The sequence below is a fragment of the Indicator indicator genome, chromosome 4 (assembly GCF_027791375.1).
Source record: "Indicator indicator isolate 239-I01 chromosome 4, UM_Iind_1.1, whole genome shotgun sequence".
Classification (NCBI taxonomy): Eukaryota; Metazoa; Chordata; class Aves; order Piciformes; family Indicatoridae; genus Indicator; species Indicator indicator.
The window spans coordinates 10,162,154-10,184,170 of NC_072013.1; the positions used below are offsets into that span (position 1 = coordinate 10,162,154).

The window sequence follows — 22,017 nt, forward strand, 5'->3', positions numbered from 1 at the left end:
ACAAGGAGGAGCAGGCACATTTCCTTTCCTTTCACCTGAGAATAAATAGTTAATTTCTCAACGTGTTAGAGTTCAGATTGAACACTAGCCAAGCAACCAGGGCAACTCACACAGAGAACATGGTGGACATGTAGTAGGCTGTACCATGCCAGCCAGGCAGAAAAAAACCCTAGGTGTGCTTTTCTGTTGAAAAGCAAAGCCTAGTGATTAAAGCAGGTATTTCTGTTTCCTTCCATCTTGAAAACAGGAACCATTGGAGAGTGCTACAGGGCCCTTGGAACAGTTCTGGATGGTTATGTGAATCTCACAGCCCTCAAGAGGCTCACCATGGCCAGGAGGAGTGCCAGGAGGCAGGGTCACCTTGCAGAGGACTGGGGAAAGGGAGGAAAATACAGTGGAATAAAGTGGCACTGCCAACAAAAAATTGTTGACTCTAGTGAGCTTGCAGCATTCACCAGTGTGAATGGTGCACAGATCCAGTCCCAGGGTCCATCGGTAAGTTGAGCAGTCGTGCTCTGGGAAGAAAGATGTAATTCAGTGTTTCACTGGTTTGGGGTTAGGAAGAGATAGACATTGGCGAGCATCAAAATGCTCCCAGAACCTCACTTTCCAGAGCAGCCATTTAGCCAAGACAATCACAAACACTAGTACTGCCAAATCATGGCTAGATCTTGGCCTCTTGCTACAAATGTCTTCAAAGAGAAACAGTCCTTCAGACACAGACCCGTGTCTAAAAACAGCACTCCAGAAGTTCTGGGGAATGCCCCAGCACTGGGCTGGAGAGAGAGGCTGCAGGTCAGACTGGTTTGGTGGCACTGCTGTAAAACAGATGCTCAGTGTCCTCTGTGGTGGAAAGGGTTGAGTTGGTAGCAGTGGCTGGCTGACGGCGGCGGCTGTTCTTCCTCTTCTTCAGGAAGAAGTAGCCAATAATCACCAGGACCACCATGATACAGATCCCCAGGAGCACAGCAATCACGACCTCAAAGGCACCTGTGGGGGGTATATGAACTCATCAGAAGGGCTGCTCCACAAGCTCTGGTGCAGCTGGAGCAGTCAGGAAGAAGCAAGCACAAAAGCTGCTCCAGAAGCTGCAGTGGCAAAGAGAAGAGGTGGGCAATAGTTGGCCTGACAGCAGGATGGTCGCTGCACAACTGGGCAAAGAAGAAAGAAGGCAACTGCTTGGTATAAGGGCATGGCCAGTGCACAGCCAGCCTGCCTCTCCCAACTGATGGTTCTCATCGTTTCCCAGATGCACCACGCCCCCTAAAGGCTGTGTGGTGACTTTGGCAGGCTTGGCCATCGGACACCCCTGGGAATAGGAAGCTCTCCTGCAATGCTGACCTTGCTTCTTATGTCAACAGGGAAGCCATCAAGGGGTGGTCTCAGGAAGCACCTCGTTTGGGATAATGCTGTCAGAGTGAGCTGTGCTGGACAGACTGTGGGGAAAGAGCTTGTAGCAGTGCTGTGAGCACTTGGTATTCTACAGCTATCAAACTCCTGCAGCATCAGTGGAGACAGTCACACAGGCTGCATTTGAGAGCTTGTGTGAGTCTGAGGCTTAAATCAGTCTCTAGGGTTGAAGAATAGAGGTGGATAATTTCAGGAGTTCTCTGATGAAGAAAGAGGCCTTACAACCCTGTGTAGAAGGCACCAACCTCGATGTGATATTGTTTTAAGAACTTTTAATAGCTTTCGTGTTCTTTACAGTTGGAGAGAGAATGTTTAGGGTCATCAGGTTTCCCCATAGGCTAGCACCCAACATTATTCCCATACCAATCGGAGCCTTCTTTCCTGCAGAAGTGAGTGGTCCTTATGTGACCTTGGCCCTTAGGAAGAATTCTACATAGAATCATAGAATTGTTAGGCTTGGAAGGGACCTCAAGGATCATCTACATGCCTTTTTCTGATGTTGAACATGCAAGTTGATGGAAGGAAAATCAGGAGCTACTGAATCACAGAACCATTAAAGTTGGAAAAGACCCCCAAGATCATCAAATCCAACCTTCTACCCAACACCTCCATGACCACTGAGTCACAGACAAAGAGAAACTGGACCACAGATGCACAGAAGCACTTCTTGCAACTGCTAGCACCCCACAAATCCCACACTGCTCCCTCAGAATGAAAAGCAGGGAGGGTGATAAGACTATTATTTGCAAGGAAAGACCAAATATTTTTCAGGACAGGGTAAAAGCAACAAGTACAATCTGTAGGAAAAAAACCTGTTACTTACTTAAGGTATCATTTTGGGATTCAAATTCCCATCTCCGGCCAATGACATCCGCTTCTGAATTGGGAGCACGGAGGGAAAAAAAATTGTTACACAAAGAAGGCTGGGAACAAGGCATATGACAGGCTTCTGGGGAGCATATTTGTGGTGCTCTGAAGTAACTGAATATATAGAGCATCCCTCTTGACAGCCATGGCACAGAGCTCTCAGGGCATGCTGTGAGGCAGTGTGGAGCTGAGGGTGACACTTCAAGGCAGCAACAGTTTGCCTCCTACGAGACACAGTTTGGCAGAATTCCTCCTGTTTCAGCTGCTGGACTCCACAGCAACACACACAAGACTCTATAGTGTAGGCCTTTCCTTTTTGTTTCTTTAAAACTTCTGCCTAGTATGTGCTGTTGAGGATTTTCTTACTCGATCCGCTCCCACTTGGGAAGAGCTGGAGCCAACCAGGGAAGTTAAGATTCTTTTCACAGAGGCCACACAGTATCCCCGGTTGTTTTGCCACCCTCCTCTGTCCCTTTTGACACATTAGCACCCAAAATGTTTTCCAGCTCTGAGAAATGACAGGCTGCAGAAAGAGGCTGTAGATACACACTGTTCCCTGTAAGCCATCAGTCACACTGAAGAACACTGTGATGCATGGCCAGCGATTGAGAGCAGAGCTGCTTTGACTGAAAACCCCCAAGCCACTGTACCTCTTTGGGACCACAGAGTTTCATCTGGCGTGAGAGAAACTCCAATAAAATCCCAGCTTGCACTATGTCTGCTTACTTGTGATGCCTGAACATGATTTCATACACTCTTCCTCCCTTTGAAAGTTGTTGTTGTTGCCACCACAGCCCCCATAGGTGAAGGGATCACACTTCTCAGAGAATGGGTTATAGTACCAGCGGGGAATGCTCTCAGTGCACTGTCCAGTATCAGGCAAGTCCACGCAGTGACCTGGCAAGGCAAAGGAGAGGTGTTCTAATGCAAGCAACATCTTCTGCTCACAAGAGAAACGCATAAGCACTTTTGGCAAAGAGAATCCATGGCCAGAGCATTGGTTCTTGGGTCCCCTCTGCCCAGTTACCCGCTGCTCAAACTGGCATTGCCAAGGTGGCAGCCACCTGCCCGTAAACCCAACTAACAAGGAGGAAAAAGAACCTGTGTGGTGATGCTGACCTTGGATTCAATGCCCTGTAGAAATTACCTGTCCTCCTGGGCAGGCAAAAGGGAACAGGAAGAGCCTGGACACACAGAAACCACAGTTTGGCTCCGGTGTCCTCTAGCAGCAAGTTTCATTTACGCTGCCTGGGGTGTTATGGGTTTAAGAGCCCTAGAGAAGAAAAGTTCTCCAAGGACTACATAGCCCAGGAAGTTGACACTGGAAAAATGCAACCTTTTGTTATATCATCCCATAATTCCTGCATCTCCCCTTTATAAACAGACAGCACAGGTGGCCAAGAAAGCCAGTGGCATCCTGGTCTGTATTAGAAATGCTGTGTCTCTAGATTCTCCTTTATTTTCCCACATTTCTTGGAAGCAAGGTACACAGAGTGGTCTCTGGGAGTATATCTGATGTGTTTTGATGTCTCTGTTCCTCTTTTCTCACATAAGGGTGTGTCTATCAGGCCAGCGCTTTAGGAACACCACAGACCAAGAGGAACACAAAGGCTGCTACAGTACCTGGGGGTGCTAATGAATAGGAGCCAGCAGTGTGCCCAGGTGGCCAAGAAAGCCAATGGCATCCTGGCCTGTATCAGAAATGCTGTGTCCAGCAGGAGTAGGGAGGTGATTGTCTGCTTGTACTCAGCTCTGGTGAGGACACACCTTGAGTATTGTGTCCAGTTTTGGGCACTTCAATACAAGAGAGATGTGGAGGACCTGGAGCCAGTGCAGAGGAAGGCAACAAAGCTGGGGAAGGGCCTGGAGAATAAATCTGATGAAGAGCAACTGAGGGAGCTGGGGCTGGTTAGTTTGGAAAAGAGGAGGCTGAGGGGAGACCTCATTACTGTCTACAACTACCTGAAAGGACATTGTAGAGAGGCTGGTGCTGGTCTCTTCTCACAGGTAATTAGTGATAGAACGAGAGGGAATGGCCTCAGGCTGTGAGTGGGTAGGTTTAGACTGGACAGCAGGAAAAACTTTTTCCCAGCAAGAGTGGTCAGGTATTGGAATGTGCTGCCCAAGGAGGTGGTTGAGTCCCCAACCCTGGATGTGTTTAAAGGTGGTTTGGATGTGGTGCTTGGGGATGTGGTTTAGTAGTCATGAGGTCTTGGGTGACAGGTTGGACTTTGGTGATCCCTGAGGTCTTTTCCAACCTTATTGATTCTGTGACATCGGGAAAAACTTTTTCCCAGCAAGAGTGGTCAGGCATTGGAATGTGCTGCCCAGGGAGGTGGTTGAGTCCCCAACCCTGGCTGTGTTTAAAGGTGGTTTGGATGTGGTGCTTGGGGATGTGATTTAGAGGTGCCCCTTGCAGAGCTGGGTTAATGGTTGCCCTTGCTGGTCCTGAGGGTCTCTTCCAACCTGAGTGTTTCTGTGATCCTGTGGTTCTTCCCTTTGCTCCCTCTCTCTGCTCCCAGCCAGACCTCACCCCTTGTGGGGGCGGTTCGGGGCTGGCTCCGGCCATACCAGAGCTGATTTTTCCTGCGCCAGTGGGGCCTGGGTAGGGAGGGGTGGGAGTGGGGGGCAGTGGGGCCTGGGATTGAGGCCTGGCTGCGGGGGAAGCTTTGGGGAAGGTTCTGGCCCAGGGAGAGCTTGGTAAAGCCCAGGTTGGAGAGATCTGGGATGAGGCTAAAGATGGATTTGTGTGTTTGGTACGGTTTTGCACCGTTGTATGGAGGGGTGAATGGCACTTCCATTTAAATTTCCATCCTTCCCAATCCTGTCTGGAGGGTTTCCTTTGCCTCCTTTGGGGAGGGGTAAAAGAGCTTCTGTCCACTCCCTAAGACTCCGCCACCGTGGGTGTGAGCTCTCAGCCCGGTGACAGTGTCGGTGTCCACACCAGCACAAACCAGAGCAAGGTATGGGATCAAGCACGGGAGTGTGATAACTCCTGTGGTGCTGTTGTGGGAGACCTGCAGGGGTGGAGAAGGTTTAGGCAGGAGAGTGAAAACCCTCTCTAAACAGCTGTCCTCCAGGTCACAGAACAGGCCCTTGCTCGTTTTTAGTACAGGGACTACCCAGATGCTACCCAGATCCCAACCCACCTGGTTTTGGAATTAGAGAGGGAAGGACTTTTACCAAAAACAACAGAGAAGAAAAACCCCAAAGCTGGCAGATGTCAGCCCAGGTTCTCTGAGCACTCCATACCTTGCTTATGTGTGACGTTGATCTTCTGCAGTCGGTTGAACTCACGAGCGTCTGCAAGAGAAACATTTCATGTTAAAACTTCTCTCACCAGCTGAATACAGAAGCAATGTCTCCATCCATGCAGACACGGGCAGGGATGGCTTTCCTGCTCATTGCTTTGCTATCCCATGCTAGGGAAAGTGAAGTACATTTTGAGGTTCTGAAATATTACAAAGGTATCAGAGGAACCTGGGTGAAATAAAATATAATAACAAGAAACCATTCCAAATTTCCAGCCCACATTTACAGAGACAAAAATAAGGAAAACAAAGGCTGCTTCCTTTTTTTTTTTTCCTTTCCCCGTCATGAAGTATGGGGAAACTGCTGCCACCCCAGGATTTCAGGAGTGTGACAGTGCACTAGTGTAGGATATAAGAGAGGGCAAGAGAGACTTAAATTGTGTGCTTGCAAGGTAAAAAAGCAACAAAACACCCACATATAGGAAAGAGGTGATGAGGATTCTGTCAAAAGAGAGGTGGAAAGAGAGGTAGGGGAAGAGGTGATTGAGGACTTGGGCAGCTTGCCACTGTGCATTTACATTAGCATAACATGAGGATGTTAAAGGGACTGTGACACTGGATAGACTGGGTGAAATCATGGTTTCATTTCCTGTCTCCCAACTCTAGAAGAAAAAGAGTATTGAAAGGGGAAGGGAGGACTGGCTCTGAAGTCTTACTGACAGGTGCAGAGAAGGGAGTTGAAGGTATTTAAAAAGCAGGAAACATCCCAGAAGGAAGATCAGCTGTGGCAGTCAGCAGGGATATGGGAGATGGCAGAACTTGCAAATATAATACTGCTGAAAGAGGTAAGAACAGAAGGAACCAGGGACAACACTTGTAACTGACACTGCACCCAGTCCTGGGCAGATACTAAGTTGTCTAAGCCAGAATGTGAAGCACTTACATTGTTCACAGTACATCTCGTCCGATCCATCAGCGCAGTCAAGAGTTTCATCACACTCCAGATAGGCATCAATGCAGCAGCCATCCTTGCATCTGAAGAAGGGGGACTGGCAGTTCCCATTGCACACTGCATCAGAAACAGTTCAGATAGCTCATTAAAATTCATTGCTTCTCTCTGCCACACAGATGCTTTATGAAGGACTTAAAAGCTTCTGACTGGGCTGGCAAACAAGAAAGGTTGCAGTCTCTCTTTGGTGCCATCCTAGACTCCAAGAAAAAAAAAATTCTTGTTTATAAATGAAGCATTGTTCTAGGAACAGCCATGCTTCCTCTCAAAAAAGTACAGAAGAAAGAATGAGCTACTCAGGAAGAATATGGAGACATTGCCCAAGTAAGCATGGGGGATTACATTAGAAAAGTCAAACTGAAACTTGCTCACTGGGCTGTGAGACCCAATGGAGAAGAGCAGATATCCCCCTCCACCAGAGGTGGTCCCAAGTGCTGAGCACTGTGCCCGTTCTGAGCTCCACAGTACACAAGACATTGGTATACTGGAGTGGATCTAGTAGAGACTCAGCAAGAGGCTGCAGCACAAGTTCTATCATGAGGTTATGGAAAAGACAGAGATAGACTCATTTTGGAGGTGCACAGAAATACAATGAGCAGCAAGAGACATGAGTTGTGACAAGGGAAAGTGATTCAATAATAAGGGGGGAAATATTAACAAGGGTTATCAAACACTGGCACAGTAAGACCAGAGAAAGTGTCAAATATCCTTCATCAGAGACACCCAAAAATGGACTGAATGCAGAACTGAGCAACCCAATGTGACTCACTGTTGGTCCTGCTTTGAGTAGTGGGCTGGACCAGCTGACCTCCAGAGGTAAGCCCTGACCTGAGTTACCCTATGGCATGGACGGGAAAGGCTCTGTAAAGGAATTAGTCTCTGGTGCCTCACTTTCCACTCTGACTGAGTGCAATCAAAAGCCACAGGAATGGCTGTGAGCCTGAGCTCACAGCAGGATTACACAGGGGTACAGGAGGCTCACCTGGCTCTTGTCGCCCACCAACAGAACCTGAAGAGACAAGGGGAAAAATAAAATAAAATTATCACCACAGCCTCTTGCCATCCGAAGACCAGCTTTATTTTACCTTCATATCTCACCTAAGAAGTGCATATTTTCTGGAAGCAAAACCTCTAAGAGCTAGGGTGGAGAAATATAGATTCCTACCACCCACAGACTCCAGATGAGTAGTACCCATGTAAGGCAGGCATGGAGGAGGACAGGGGAACTTCCCACCTCTAGAAAGACCATTCCCAGAAGGTCTTTCTCTTCCAAAGCTTTTGCCTCCTCCTTAAGCTGTTTACCACAAAGGAGTTGGCAGAGTCTCAGCCCATTTATTTGAGGCAGCACTCAGTCATTGTGGAGACTTGGCTAAGAGGGTACTAAGGATGAACATTATTTTCATTTTGAGAGTGAAGCACTTCTAGCTCCCCCACAGCACAACACTCTCCCTGAATTTAGGTTTCAGATGTGACATGAAGATTTGGTGAGGGTTTTTGCAGCCAGGGACACTGTCCAGGAGAGCAGTGTTCCAGGAGCTGGGTCAGACATGTTGGCAGTGTAAGACTAGGACTCTCCATCCATAATTAGCCCTGCCTCCTGAGTTCTCTGAGCTCTAACTAGGTGCTGGCCAAGAAGCTGCCTGACCTGCCCACACAATCATCACAATGCTATGAGAAAGAGTGGGCTGATTTTTGAAGAAGACTCACCTCTAACATTCTTGCAGGCAAGCTTACACTCCTCCTCTCGTAAGTAGTTATTCTTGTTGGGCTTGCAGCCACCAAAAATGAATTCCTCACACTGCTGAAGGCTTGGGTTGTAAAACCAACGTGGAAAAGATCCTCGGCACCAACCCACCTTCTTAGGAGTCAAACAGTGCTCTGCAAGAAGGTTAACAAAAAAGGCTCTGATGAGCTTCCTTTGCCTTCACTACACAAAGGAGAAAATCTTCCAAATGGAAGTTTGTGAAGAGTGTGGACACTTGTCCGAAGGATGTATAAAAGCTTAAGTGGCACAGAGAAGGTGAGTGGGGAATCAAGGTACATATTTTCTTATATGAAAGGTAGGGTCACAAAATCAAATTAGAAGGTGCCACATCCATAAAACAGAAGGAATTGCTTCTTCACACAGCACATAGTAAAACTGCGAAACTCTTTGCTTCAGGATGCTGCTGCTGCTGCTGTGTGGAGATTGTATGAGGTTAAAAAGGGATTCATTCATGGCTGTTAAACACAAAGACACCACCTTCTGCTTAAAACATCTCCCAGGTGAATATTCTTTGAGGACTAGCCAACTGGAGTAGAGGTTTACTGATAGCTTGTCATGTTCTTATACTCTTTCCAAAGTGTCAGCCTTTGGACACAGTGTTCTGGATTTTGGACGGGCTATTAAGCATCACTTGACATGACTGTTCTTATGGCACCTATCGTAGAAGGACAAATTCCCTGCTAAGCTACTAGTCAACCTATTTGTCTAAGAATACCTTGCTCCTAATGCACTTGCAATGATGAACATTTTGATCACTAAACAGGGCCATTAACATAAGGCATATAAATAAAGCCTGGGACACTTTGAATGTCATGCAGATGGCTACACCTATCCTGTAGCTTAAGAGAATTAGAGCTTTCACAGCAAACACATGAGAGTCAACAAGACCTTTGTGGCAGTTCTAGGCTGATGCCTACAAAATTTTCTACAGATTGAGCAGAAAAGTGGTAGAATGTAAATAAATTATCATTAGATGTAAAAGGGAAAATAATGATAAGGTCTAAACAATCCCATTGCTAACATGAGGTTAGTTGTGTAAACTAACTCTCTTTTCGGTTTCCTCACTCTAGTAGATACTAGCTGATGGTTCTGCTGGCTTTCCTGACCTCGGATGCATCTCTTTGTGGTGGCTAAGTACTAACAGCTACTCTTTGCTCTTCTTTCTCTTGTCTTGTGTACAGGGAGGAAAGAGGAGAAGAGGAGGAAGCTGTTGGTAACCCCTTGGTTTTGTTCAGGGGGGTTCTTGTGTTGTTTATAAACTGTAAATACATGTAAAAATTATTTATTTTGTATATATTCATTGCATTCTATATTTCTAGATCGTAGCGTGCTTGTAAATACATCTTCATTTGCTTTCAACTGAGCTGGGTCTGAAAATTTTATGTTGGGGGTAATTCCAACCCACCACAACCTTTCAGGTTCTTCTGTCCTACACTCTCAGTTGCACCCCAGGCTCCAGCGACTCTGGCATCACCCAGCAGAGGTCATTGACATACAGAAAGGAAGGAGTTATTGCAAGACATTTCTTCTGCAGAAGGACACAAAAACTCTAAAACAGACCACCATAAATGGGGAAACCTCCCACTACTGGTCAGGTGCAGGCTTTCACTGGGAAAAGTTGAGATGCAGCTCCAGTCTCTTGGTTGTGCTCGTTTCTCATCTACCCCATCAACAAGACCACTGGTAACACAAGAGCAGCTCCCAGGTTTGGGGACTCCAGCTAGACATCCATGGGCTGAGGCTCACCTTCAGTCTGCTCAGAATTCAGCACCATGATGGTGATGTTGGTAAAGTCCTGCTGTTGTGCAGTGTCCGTGACAGTAAGCTGGAAGACGTAAGTCCCCGCCTGCAGGTTGGAGATTTCTACCTGATCTTCTTCATGATTCTGAGAATACAAAAGAGAGGTTTAGGCAGAAGAAGGTACCTCTAAAGAGTCAGTGACTGAAGCCATGCAAGGCCTGTGTTCCTGCATTAGGAGGAAAGGAGCTTAGCTGGAAACCCCCAGGCAGATGTCTGGGATGAAAAATGTCTCAGTGCTATACAGCCCTCCCAAATCCATGGGCTGGTCCCAAGCTGGAACAGCAGAATGGAAGAGTACCTCAAGCATCATCAGGTAGTTCATATTTTGGGGCACTGTGAAAGCACGAGGGGAAATAAAAATCATTTGAGAGGACCAAAATACCTGTAGCTTTTATTTTAACTTTTAAAGAATGAAACCTATTGTGAATCATTTACTTAGTGCACATGGGAATGAGCTGGGTGTATTTAAGAAACACAAACTCTTTCATTTTGACTAAGACAAGTGTATTTCACTGCCAAGATGGAAATGAGAGCCTATTTTTTTGCCTCCTGAGAGGTTTCTGAAAGACTGAATTATTTTGTCAGAATAGAAAGCTGTGATATTAGTGACAAAACCTTTTTTTTTTTTTTTCTTGCATTTCCTAAAATTATTTGGTCACCCTTTCTATGCTATCTGCCTTTTTGGTTAGGTTTCTAGAGAATACAGTGTTGCCATATGTGATCTTAATGTAGTTAATATCATGCTACAGGATTCTTTCCTTCCCCTGCCTGCTCCACTCCCACTAAAAAAAAACAAAAACCAAACCAAACCAAACCAAAACCAACCAAACAAAAAAAAACTCAACAACCTTTGGTTGGGCTGGGGTGGGGGGAGAAGGGAAAAGCAAAAGAGCACTTCCAGATTTCTACAGGCCTCTTAGCACCCAGTCATTGCTGGTATTGGAAATCAGCTGTGGGACTGATGCACTCATTTGCCAATTCTTCCAAAAGGTGTCACAAAAGCTCAGTATGACCTCCAAGGCTTTCCAGGGCATTTTGCAGAAGTTTAACAGCGACCATTTGCTCTTTTAAAGCCACAATTCATGTTCAACATCTATCAGATAGGCAATGTTCACACCCCAGAGATCTTGGAGCCACTCAAGAGACATGACTCCTGCTCCAGCTCAGATAAAATAGGAGGAGGATAAGAGAGATAAAGTCCAGGAAAAGTCCCAGGAGAACAGAAGCACAGCCCAACTGTATTGTTCAGAATCAGAGGAGAAGCACCAGAACGGAGCAGAGCAAACTAAGGGCAGGCTCCTCAGTGAACTACAGGAGCCTGGAAGCAGAGGCAGCTCTCACACTGAAGCTGCTGCCCTCTCAGGTGCTCCCACCCAGACAGATCAGATGTTGTTCAGGAAGGTTTGAGATGGAACCGTGGTGCAGGGAGTCTGAGACCCAATGAGGCCAATAAACTCCACCTCCTAGCAGTGTGGGAGAGGAGTGCTGCGCAGCTTTTGGGAACAGGCTGGTGGGAGGGCTGGCTCGAGGGAGGAAGGACAAGGTGACCTGCAAGCCAGTGCCTTTGACAGCAGATCAGTGCAGATCAGAGGTGATGCTGAGCAAGCTGCTTCCTTCCTGCAGCTCCCTACCTTCATCTCCACTGAGGTGTCACCAAGGATCTGCTTCCATTCGTATCTGACTATCCCTCGGTCGTCCGTGCTCTCTGTGCCCCTCAGCAGCACTGGCTCCCCGGGCTGCACCCTCATGTCCTTGCCAGTGCGGGCGATCGGAGGATGGTCATCTGCAGAGCAAACGTAGAACAAGGCTCAGGTAACAGGCTGAAGGCTCCAGTCCTTGTCTCCATGACAGTAAGGCAAGGATTCTTCAAGGCTAAATCAGACCTGAGCCACTGAAAGGAAAACACTTTTACAGGGCTGTGCTTCTTGCAGCTGCTAGTACTGCCCTCACTAATTCAGCAGCTCCACTGCCCGACACGGCAGTGCCTCTGAGCCAGTTGTCTCCCTGGCCACTTCTGCCCACAGGAACCACTCTAAGTGGGTGTCCCTGTGGCTACTGCCATTGTGCTTCCAACCATCGGACCACATCCTCACAAAACAGCACGGAGCAATTTCCACTCTTCACTTAGGGAGATGACCCAGTGTGGGTGTTGAAGAATGTGGAACTGACTCTCTTCACTCCTACCACCATCCCTAGGCACTGTGTTAGCCTGCTTAACCAGAGCTATGCAATGTGGGATTTGGATGGGAAATATCTCTCCTCCACCTTAACTTCCTCCCCAGTCTCTGACATGGATGTCTTAAAAAAAAAAAGCACAAAAATGCCATCCATGAGATCATTATTTCTGTGCCATTCCATGCATCCTCTGCAATCCATTACACACTTTTGCAGGCTGTAGGTGCTTACACATCAAATGAAAACCAATCCCTGCTGTGATGGTTTGAAACTGTCTTTTTAATTTTTCCTTGCAAAGTTCAAAACAGAGAAAGTGAAAGAGTGTAAATAAGTCACTATTGGGTGTAAGAAAGCAAAATACTGATTGTTCTAAACACTTCCATTGGATAGATAGAAATGTTTAAGAACTATTACTCAAAACAAAGTGGGCACTCTGCACATTCTGCGTTCGGCAGTGGGGGCAGTTGCTGGGCTGTCTGGCTGCTGTTTTCTTCTTCTTCTTTTCTGGCTGAAGATAACACACACTGACCTTGGCAGCTAAGTTAACAACTTTCTGCTCTAACTAACTCTGCTTTCTGTCCAGGGGGGTCTGGGGGGAAGCTCCTGGGAGAGGGAGGCCCCTTTGGGAAGGGTCCCCTTTGGGGGGAAGCAAAGGGAGATCGGTTGTGCTTTTTCTGTTGATTGTATATATTTGTAAATGTTGTGAATTTTGTATATTTGTACATATTCATTGCATTTCATCATAGATTGTAGATTCTGCTTTGTAAATACAGCTTTCATTTGCTTCCAGACTGAGCTAGCCTGGTTATTGTCGGGGGGGGTGGGGAATTTCAGCTCACACTGACACACCTGCCCATGGCAGCAAGAGCAGCCTATGCAATGACACCACTGAGCCTGACTCAGAACTCCTTTTGGTCTGAACATCTCTGATCACAGGCTTCCTGCATAACTCAGCCCATAAAACTCTGCCTGGCACTGCCTGTACCAAGTCCAAGACTCAATGTTCAAGTTCTACCCAAGCCTTTTGGAAAGACATCGATCGTCATCTATAAGCCAGATAAAAATCACTCAGCCACTACACAGCCATGTCAACTGTGACTGGAGAAGAGGGTAAGTGCCCAACCCCCTGAGAAAACTACTCCATCAGCTAATTATTTTCACTGTTGTAGACTCACCCCTAATTTCCTGTATGAGTGTTTCTGAATTCAGGTCCCAGTGCTGACTCTTGCTAGAGCCCAGCAAAGGGACCTTTAATACGAGGCATATAAATAAACAAACCAACCAACATGACATTCCAAACAAGCTACTTTTTAGTTCTTTCACCTCTAAATTCAGTAGGGTAGAGGGCTTTGCAGCACATATTCCAGATCAGTTACCACAACTCAGCCCAGAATCTTCTCTTTTCTAGTGTCTTTTTAGCAGGGTATGTGGTGACTGGATGAGGGGTGATGGCTTTAAACTAAAGAGAGGACATTCAGACTAGCTGTAAGGAATAAATATTTACCTTGAGCGTGGTGAAACGCTGGCACAGGCTGCCCAGAGAGGTGGTAGAAGCATCATCGCTGGAAACCTTCGAGGTCAGATTGGATGGGGCTATAATCAGATCCCCTCTCAGTCTTCTAGAGACTAAACAGCCCTGTGGCTCTCAGGCTCTCTTCACAGGGCAGATGCTCAAGTCCTCTAATCATCCTCATGGCTCTCTGTTGGACTTTCTCCAGCAGGCCCCTGTCTCTCTTGAAATGGGGAGCCCAAAACTGGACAATACTCCAGGTGTGGTCTCACCAGGGCAGAGTAGAGGGGGAGAAGAACCTCCCTAGCCCTGCTGGACATACTTTTCTTGATGCACCTCAGGATACCATTGGCTGTCTTTGCCACAAGGGCACATTGCTTTCCAGCAGGGCAACCCCTAACCTGTACTGGTCCCTGTTGTTATTCTTACCCAGGTGCAGGACCCTGCATTTGCCACAAGAACATTCATTAGGGAAACCCATGACTGGAACTGGCAAAATCTTCCAAACTGACCAGGGGAAAGCAGCCCCACGAACACCTTGTACACAGCACTACAAGCTCTGGATAGGGAATGTGTTCCTGCCATTCCTGCCAGGCAAATGCCATCAGCCGGCCAGGGAGAAATGCAGCCTGCTCCCTGCAATTGCACAAGGGAAAGACCAGTTCTTCAGCAACACAGAGACTGATCATCACCTGACAGCTCCAAAGCATGTTTTTCCTTGACAGTTTTAAGCATGTATACATTAAAAAAAGAAAAGAAACATGGTAGGCCAAACATTTCTCCACAGGTCCTTTTAGTTACTTTGGGTTGTGGACTGCATAGTGAAGTAAAATCTTGGTTCTGGGTCATCAAGTTTTCTGGATCCCATCTCTGATTAGTCAAATACCCTGGACCCTACTCACCTCCAGAAAAATAGTCAGAGAATTTGCTTGTCTGTGTTGACTGCTAAGGAAGTACTCTTACTAGAAACTAAGGACTGCATTTTCAAGTCTTTCCCTTAGGACATCTGAAAACTCAGTCTCTTTGGGGTATTCCTGCTGCATTGACTATATGAAGCTTTCAGTGGCAGTGTGGCTGTTCTCCACCTGAGCTTCACAACCAAACACTGCCTGAGCCAGAGGGAATGTCATGAAGCAGCTGGTAGTAGGGCAAATCTGCATTCAGTTTGGTTTGCTCTGAAAATCTGTTTGAAAAATGAAAGTGGCTTCTGCTGTAATGCTCTCTTGACTGTGGAAAGTTTCTACTGTAAAACTCTGTAATTAACAGGGAGATTAAAGCTTTATGATGCTGCTCTGTGTCGTGCTCTTTGCTGTGGAACACATGCTCCTGGAATCATGTCATTAAGTGACAACTTCCACTTCCATTTATAAAACACACCAGAGGGTGAAATAGATTTCCTTTATGATCCCAAAGAAAAGCCTGAGAGAGCAAACAAAACAAACAAATAAAAAAGCTAAAACTGTGTTTATGCTTCAGTCCCTGGGTTTTTGTTTTGTTTTGTTTTTTTTCTTTTTAACAGATTTAATTTTGTTTGAAGGTTTATGCAGTCAGTGGTTTGTCTGGTTTCATCTCAAATATTGAGCAAACCTGAACCAAAGCTGATGTGGAACAGCAATCTAAAAGATGTCCAATTCCCACAAGGGCTGCAAAAGTAAGCATCTAGGTGGAGGGAGAGACCCCACTAGGGACCTGGCTATCTGAACATGCAGGCACTACTGAAATTCCACAGCAGAAAGCACTTGCAAAGCTCCCAGTTTGAGCTCTTTTGGAGCTCAGATATCAGGATTTGCCCTCCAGACACAAATTCACAGAAAACCAGATTTCCTCCATTCCAGTGCTCATGCAGATACACCCTGAGCACATGAGACCTTAAAGCAATGCTTGAAAATACCTCAGAATGATTTGAGGTTGTAACCAGAAAGAGCTGGAAAGCTTTTGTCAAAGTCACCACTTGTTTGTAAGGAGCACCCTACAAACAAAATGAGTGTGGCTTGTGCTGGAGACACTGAGGCACTGCAAAAGGAAGGACCTCACAGAGGACAAAAGCCACAGCTCAAAGCCACTGCGCAGGCCAGTAGCAGAGACAGGAGCAGAAATGAGGCCAGCCAGATTCCAGCATCCATAAGACATACAACCTTGGTGATTTCAAGTGTCAGAAGACAGCCTGCCTGCTGCAAAAACAGGTGGGCAGGGGTGGACAGCAGCCTGGCTCTCCCAGCAAAGGCTGAAATTCTGCTCTAACCTTGCTTCCAGGGAAGTCACTCAAAAGTGAACAGACTTCAAAGAGGTTTCATTCAAATCTTACCCACCAACACTAGAAAGCTCTCCATAGTAACAGACAAAGGTAGGGAGGAATGCTGCTGCTCCCACCAGTGTTAATTTGGGTAAGGAGGAGGAGAGGGAGAAGAGAACAAGGCAACAAGGCACATCGCCTGGAAAAAGAACAGCACAGGCTCCTTCTGCAGGGATTCACCCTGGCAAAATGCAGTCACAGTAAAGCCTTATAGGTTTTGCACAACTCATGCTGAGCTAAGCAGCTCTCCACATTCATTTCTAGAGGTTTCTATAGTGGTTTGTAAGAGGTGCAAAGAGCAGGTCAGTTTAACCTCTCTAGAACAGAGCACAATGAAGGGATTACAATTCCAGATCAATGCAATCTGCTGCTGCCACAGGCTCCTTCTGTCCTTCCTTATGGTGTGGGAAACCAGTCTGATTTGCTTTAATGGGCAGAGGGAAACAGCCTCCTGCAGGTCTTTGTGCCATTTTAACAAAGATTGGTCTGTTACTCCTTAGACAGCTCCAGAGACATGATGTGAGTTAGCCACAACATCAGTAAATTCATGGCAAACAGTAGTTTCACAGGGAGTGGAAGGTGCTTGGAGCAGGGAGCTGGACCAGCTGGTCCTTAGCCTCTGAATCTGTGATGTAGGTACTGAACATGCAGTTTCCCCAGTCCTGGACCAAGCTGGGTGCTCAGGGCCGAGCAGCATCAGCCATGGGGAGATCAGTGACCAGAACTGTCTGAGCCCCAGCTAGGATCCCAGCACCACTCATTTTGGTTGAGCTCTGCCCACGGAACAGGAACCAATGCAGGACCAGACTTCTGAAGAGAAAAGAGTTTCAGACTTGGAGAGGTTCTCCTTTTTGAATGCATTGCTTAAGTTGTAACTCGCTCTCCACAGTGAGGCAGGAGCAGACACAACCTGAATCCTGAGGTTCCCCAAAGCTTCCCATCTCCCACTCACAAACCCTGAATTGATCAGGAGGAGGACAGTGTCACGGAGCATTTCACAACCACCACAAAAGGTTCAGTTCAAGAAACGGACAAAGGTTCAGAGAGGTTATTTTCCAGTTTCACACCCAGAACTGGTTTGCCTAGGCCAGAATGAGCTCGAGGTGGTTACTTAAACACCGGGCTTCGTTATTACCAATAAAGTGCATGGTGAGCCTGCCCCTCCCGCATGAGCCAGGCAGAAAACTCGCACCAAAGTTCAGGCTGGAGAATCATTTAAGAGGATAGTGCCTTTAACAACAGCAGCAGAGACTCTGGGCTGTGCGTTAGCTGGAACAAGCAAGAGACTGCTGCCCCCAGCTTACCAAGGACTCAGAAGCTCTTGGTTTCCAAATACTGGAAATACACTCAGATCAGCAAAAGCTAGATTTCAGCTGAATTCATTGTTGCCTGTGCCCATAGGTTCCTGTGAAGTCCTGACACCATAAGAGTTGCCACAGTGGGTTATGGCAAGGGTACCTCTGGCCCTGTGCTCAGTTGCCAGCAGTCTCACTGTTCATGCTCAAGCAAGTGGAAGAGCAAGGCCAGCACACACAGCACATCCCCTCTGATGCTCTCCCAGCTTTCAGCGACTTCCAGCAGGCTCTGGAAACACTCCAAGGTTAAATTTGCCTACATTCTGCAGCCCCCAGCTGTGCTCTCTTTCAAGTGTTATCTAGTCTTCTCCTGAACATGCATAAACCTCTTAATTCAACAGATCTGCTCCCTGTAGTACTAATGTGGATCTTGCAATGTGTGGCTTTTTTTGTTCTATGTCATCCACTGGGATCACCAAATATCTGTGTCACTATCCACTAAAAAAAACCCATGCTTTTAATCCTCATTACTGCAGAGGATGTCCGAAGATTGCCGTGTGGGCAATACCCTAAAGGTTCCTAGGACACCTGACAGCAGCACATAAAGGAAAGGGATGTGTGATAAAGCAGCATGTATGCTTCCTGCAGACTTTAGAGTCCATCTCAGCAGGTTGACAATAACCTGAGCTCCAGACCAGTCACAGAGCTTCACATTTTTAACAGTGATACAGCACAATAGCAGGAAGATGACAGTTTTGTCTTCAGCCCAAAACCTGGGCCAAGATTTTTTTGCCTCTAACCATTTGGGTGGAAAACCTGACATGCTGAAAACAGCACTTGTTTCATTTGGTCCCTTCAGGCATCCTCAAAAGGTCTGGAAGCAAAAATGTTGTAGAGCTTCCTTCTACTGCCAGGTAGACAGGCTCAGTGCCCAAGGGCTCCTTCATTTGGCCTCCTGCACCTTTGCACCTTTCCCCAGTGCCCCTCAGTGGCAGGTGGGCACCTGCCTTCCAGCTCAGGCCCATTCCTCCTGCATGGACCCAGTTCCAGGAGCATGGCTGGAGGGGCCTGGGGTTTGGATTTTTTTTGTTTGGATCTGAACCAAAATTGAGGTCTGCGTTTTTGAGTGTCAGCAACTGTAAGGAGGAGGGCCCAGCTTGCATGGTCTGACTTAGCCCTTGTTATTATTTGCTATTTCTCCAGTAAAGCACATCTTGATTTCACAAGATTAGATTAAAATTGCAAGGCACTTTTCAGGTCTGGGTTCATAAACAGTAATAATCCTTCATCTCTTCCTCTTCGCAGCCTGATCCCAACAAGAAGTAGAGAGCTTCCCAGTGTCCGTCGCTACACTTGGGGACCTGCCTGGCACCCTGCACCCCCCCAGAGTGTAGACAGAGGGTGTAGAAGGCACTGAGCCCTTCCGACGCCCACAGTGGTATCGTGGCACAAGCCCCACGTGTGCGAAGAGGGGCAGGCCAGCCTCAGCAGGTAGAGTGTCCCCAGCTGCATTTCTGGCATGTTTTGCACTTCTTACTGATAAACCCTCCTGGGTCTTCCTGCTCCACCATGGCCAGTCCACCCCAGCACTTGTGAAAGCAGTGATAGGGGTGGTTTGCAAGGCAGCACCTGCCTATCAGTGACTGAGATGCCCCAGATGGTGCCATGGAGTGGCAAACACAGCACTGCTGGTGGCACAGATTGCTCTGGGACCAGGAACACTTTCCAGAGACTCACACACATGTGATGCCGGGTCCTGAGACCAGCTCAGGGAGGAGGGGGATTGCAGTCTGGTGAGGTGAAGAGGCTGAATTGCTCAACAGTACACTGTATTTTAATCTAATCTTGTGAAATCAGGATGCACTGCAGATGATGCATTCCCCTTTCCTCCTACAACAAAGCATGTAGGAGTTCAGACAGCTGCCACCATGCCACCTCCAGTCCTGGAAATGTGGGCATCAGTTCCTCACTAACTGCAGCTCTTGTGGAAAGGATGCTGGCATGGAGAGGCTGGACAAGTACTGCAATAGTGAGATAGAGATTTACCAGAAGGCCTTAAAATGGGGTGGAAAGCAACTAGCAGGGACAGAGGACATAAGAACCACTTCTACCACATCGTTGCTCAAAACATTGACACCCAAGGGCTGCTCCAGAAGAGCTGTGCTGTCCTCCAAAATCCTCCCACTGCTACTTCAGATGAACACAAGTGGCCAGTAGGGGGGTTGGTGCCATTTCACACCCCCATAGCCGACAAGCCTCACAGACTGGCACATCCCAAAAGGAGATCAAAGACCTGCTCAGCTCACACCGTCTAGCCTAAGCCCATGCACACCACCTGGCTGCCCCTTTTGCCATCTTCACAAATCCTTTCCATCTCCACACAGGTGGGCTGGGAGCAGACACGACTACTCGAAGGGCATCGCCTAAGAGCCCTGCCAATGCATAAACATAGTACACCGCTCATGGTCGCCAACTACCCAAGCAGGCTAGAAACATCCCAGCCCCTCGAGGCTTCCTCAAAAACACGGAAGATGAAGGCAGAAGGAGGAATCCCCAGGTTTGCAGGGTTTCTGAGCACTGCATTTCTTTGGAGACAGCAAACGTGCCTGGCAAGCAGCCAGCTCCACATGAGTTTGTTTTCCACCTGGTTTTCTGCATCCAAGTTCAATCTTTCAGAGCAGGGCACCACATAGTGGGGAAGAAAAACCCACCCCCAAAAAGAGGGTTTTCTAATCAGCCTCCCCCAGCTGCTCCCCATTCCTCCCCCAGCAGCAAGGACGAGTCCCAACAAGCACAGCGATCCTGAGACACCTCATCCTGTCCAGGCTGCTGCTCGGGAGATTCAGGCGGTGGCAAAATGAAAGGTGAGTGAATTGCGTCCTGCCTCCAGTCCGTGAACAATTAAGAGATTAATGCAGCCCTTTAAAACATAGTGATGTGCGGATTTTCGGAGGGTTTCACTTTCCAACCTCAAAGGCCTGGGGGGAGGGAGAAGAAAAACAATCCCTTTTTCTCTACCTTGTCAGGTATCAACACACAGCCTGCATTTCGTAAACACTCGCTCCACCCGCTTCCAGCAGGGTAAAGATTTATTCCCTCTCTGTTTACTAATAGGTAAACTGAGGCACAGATCTTAGGTAGGCTCATCAAAGTTAGGGAGAGCTTTTGCAGCAGAGGGACACGCAGAAACCTTCTCCCTAACACCACTCTACCCCAACCGCTGGCAGCACAGCTGCGCAAATGATGGCTGGAGGAGCCTGGCACCAGTGGCCATTAGTGCTCCTCCAGCCCGGTTTGTACAGACCCATTACTGGCTCCTTACCACTAGATCCGTGATTCTGCATTGTCTGGTAGGAATCGTACACGTCCTTCCTCAAGAAGTTCACAAAGCCGATCTTCCTGGCAAACCTGCAGACGAAAGCTTGCTCGTAGAGACAGTTGAGGAGAAAACAGCCCTGGATGCGGTCATCCTCTGTGCCCGGGACCTGCTCCACAAGAGCTAGGTTACAAGTGGGGTCCTTACAGCAGGCTCTCATGCAGTCCCTGCTCCGATGGACCATGGGGGATGATAAGAAAGTGGCTCCATTCTGGACAGAGGCGTCCGTATCCAGCACGAAATCTGGCATCCCTGCTGTGAAGTCCTCCAGGCACCTTTCACCAAAGGGTTTTTCCTCCTGCCCTTTGCTGAAGTCCACCGCCAGCACCAAGCAGACGCAGAGCACAAACCACGGACCTGGACTCCCTCTAGCCATCTTGGCGCCCAGATCCTCCTCACCTGGAGACATTAATCCTTTCCTAAAGGAAAAGAGAAGACAGGTGAAGCTATGAGGAACCGTGTCCGGGTGCGTGCCACCCCCCACGCGCCCTGGGGTGGTCAGTGTGTGTTCCCCTGCTTCAAGTCATGCCCAGGCATGCCCTCTCAGTCCCCCACCTGGGCGGTCTCCGGTGAAGCCGGCGCTGGGAGCGGGGTGTCCCGCCGGTCCCCCTGCACATTCAGCCTCAGGTGTGCCTTCAGCTGCGTCCAGCGGAGACAAAGGCTCGGAGAGTGCAGGAAGTGAAAACCAACTACCTGGGAGAGGAAAAAAAAAAAACCACAGTCACTCCCCTGCATGCTGCCTTGCGTAAGAGGAAGGGGAGGAGAGCAGGGCTGATACCATCTTCCACTCTTCTGGCAAGGGAGAGAGAGGGATCATTCCCAGTGGGAGCCCAGAGAGGTCCTCTTGCTCACGCAGGTACAAGGGCATCCACTCATGATAAACACCCCACCATCTCTGTGCTTAGGATGCTTCCGAGGAACCACAAGCTGGGAAGCACATAGTCGGTATCCTCTGGTGGCAGCGTTTGTGTTCTAGCATGGCCAGTAGCATGGTATGAAGCACCATTAGCTCAGGTCTCACTAACCCACATGGGTCACCCTTGCAGCTACATCACCAATGCCCACTGCAAGAGGTTTTGTGATCTAGTGCAGGCACCTTGAAATCGTAAGTTCTCTCCTCTTGGGATACAGCACTCCTTTTGAGTGAAAGCTCTTGGCAGCACGCATGGAGGCTTGGCTGCATGGTCGAGCTCTACCAGCATGGAAGTGAAAAAATGTAGGAATCCTAGAATGGTTTGGGTTGGAAGGGATCATCTAAAGATCATC

The 22,017-nt window shown here is 47.9% G+C and overlaps 1 protein-coding gene across 1 annotated transcript; it reads right to left on the minus strand.

Moving 5' to 3' along the window:
- Positions 1 to 796: 796 nt before the first annotated feature.
- On the minus strand, positions 797 to 21,142 carry SPINT1 (serine peptidase inhibitor, Kunitz type 1). Its single transcript, XM_054400529.1, has 10 exons — positions 20,698 to 21,142; positions 11,734 to 11,885; positions 10,049 to 10,187; positions 8,245 to 8,415; positions 7,520 to 7,546; positions 6,472 to 6,597; positions 5,530 to 5,580; positions 3,004 to 3,174; positions 2,234 to 2,287; positions 797 to 990 (listed from the first exon to the last, which is right to left on the minus strand). The coding sequence occupies exons 1-10, from the start codon at positions 21,125 to 21,127 to the stop codon at positions 797 to 799; spliced, it is 1,515 nt and encodes a 504-aa protein (XP_054256504.1). The 5' UTR covers positions 21,128 to 21,142.
- Positions 21,143 to 22,017: the final 875 nt, after the last annotated feature.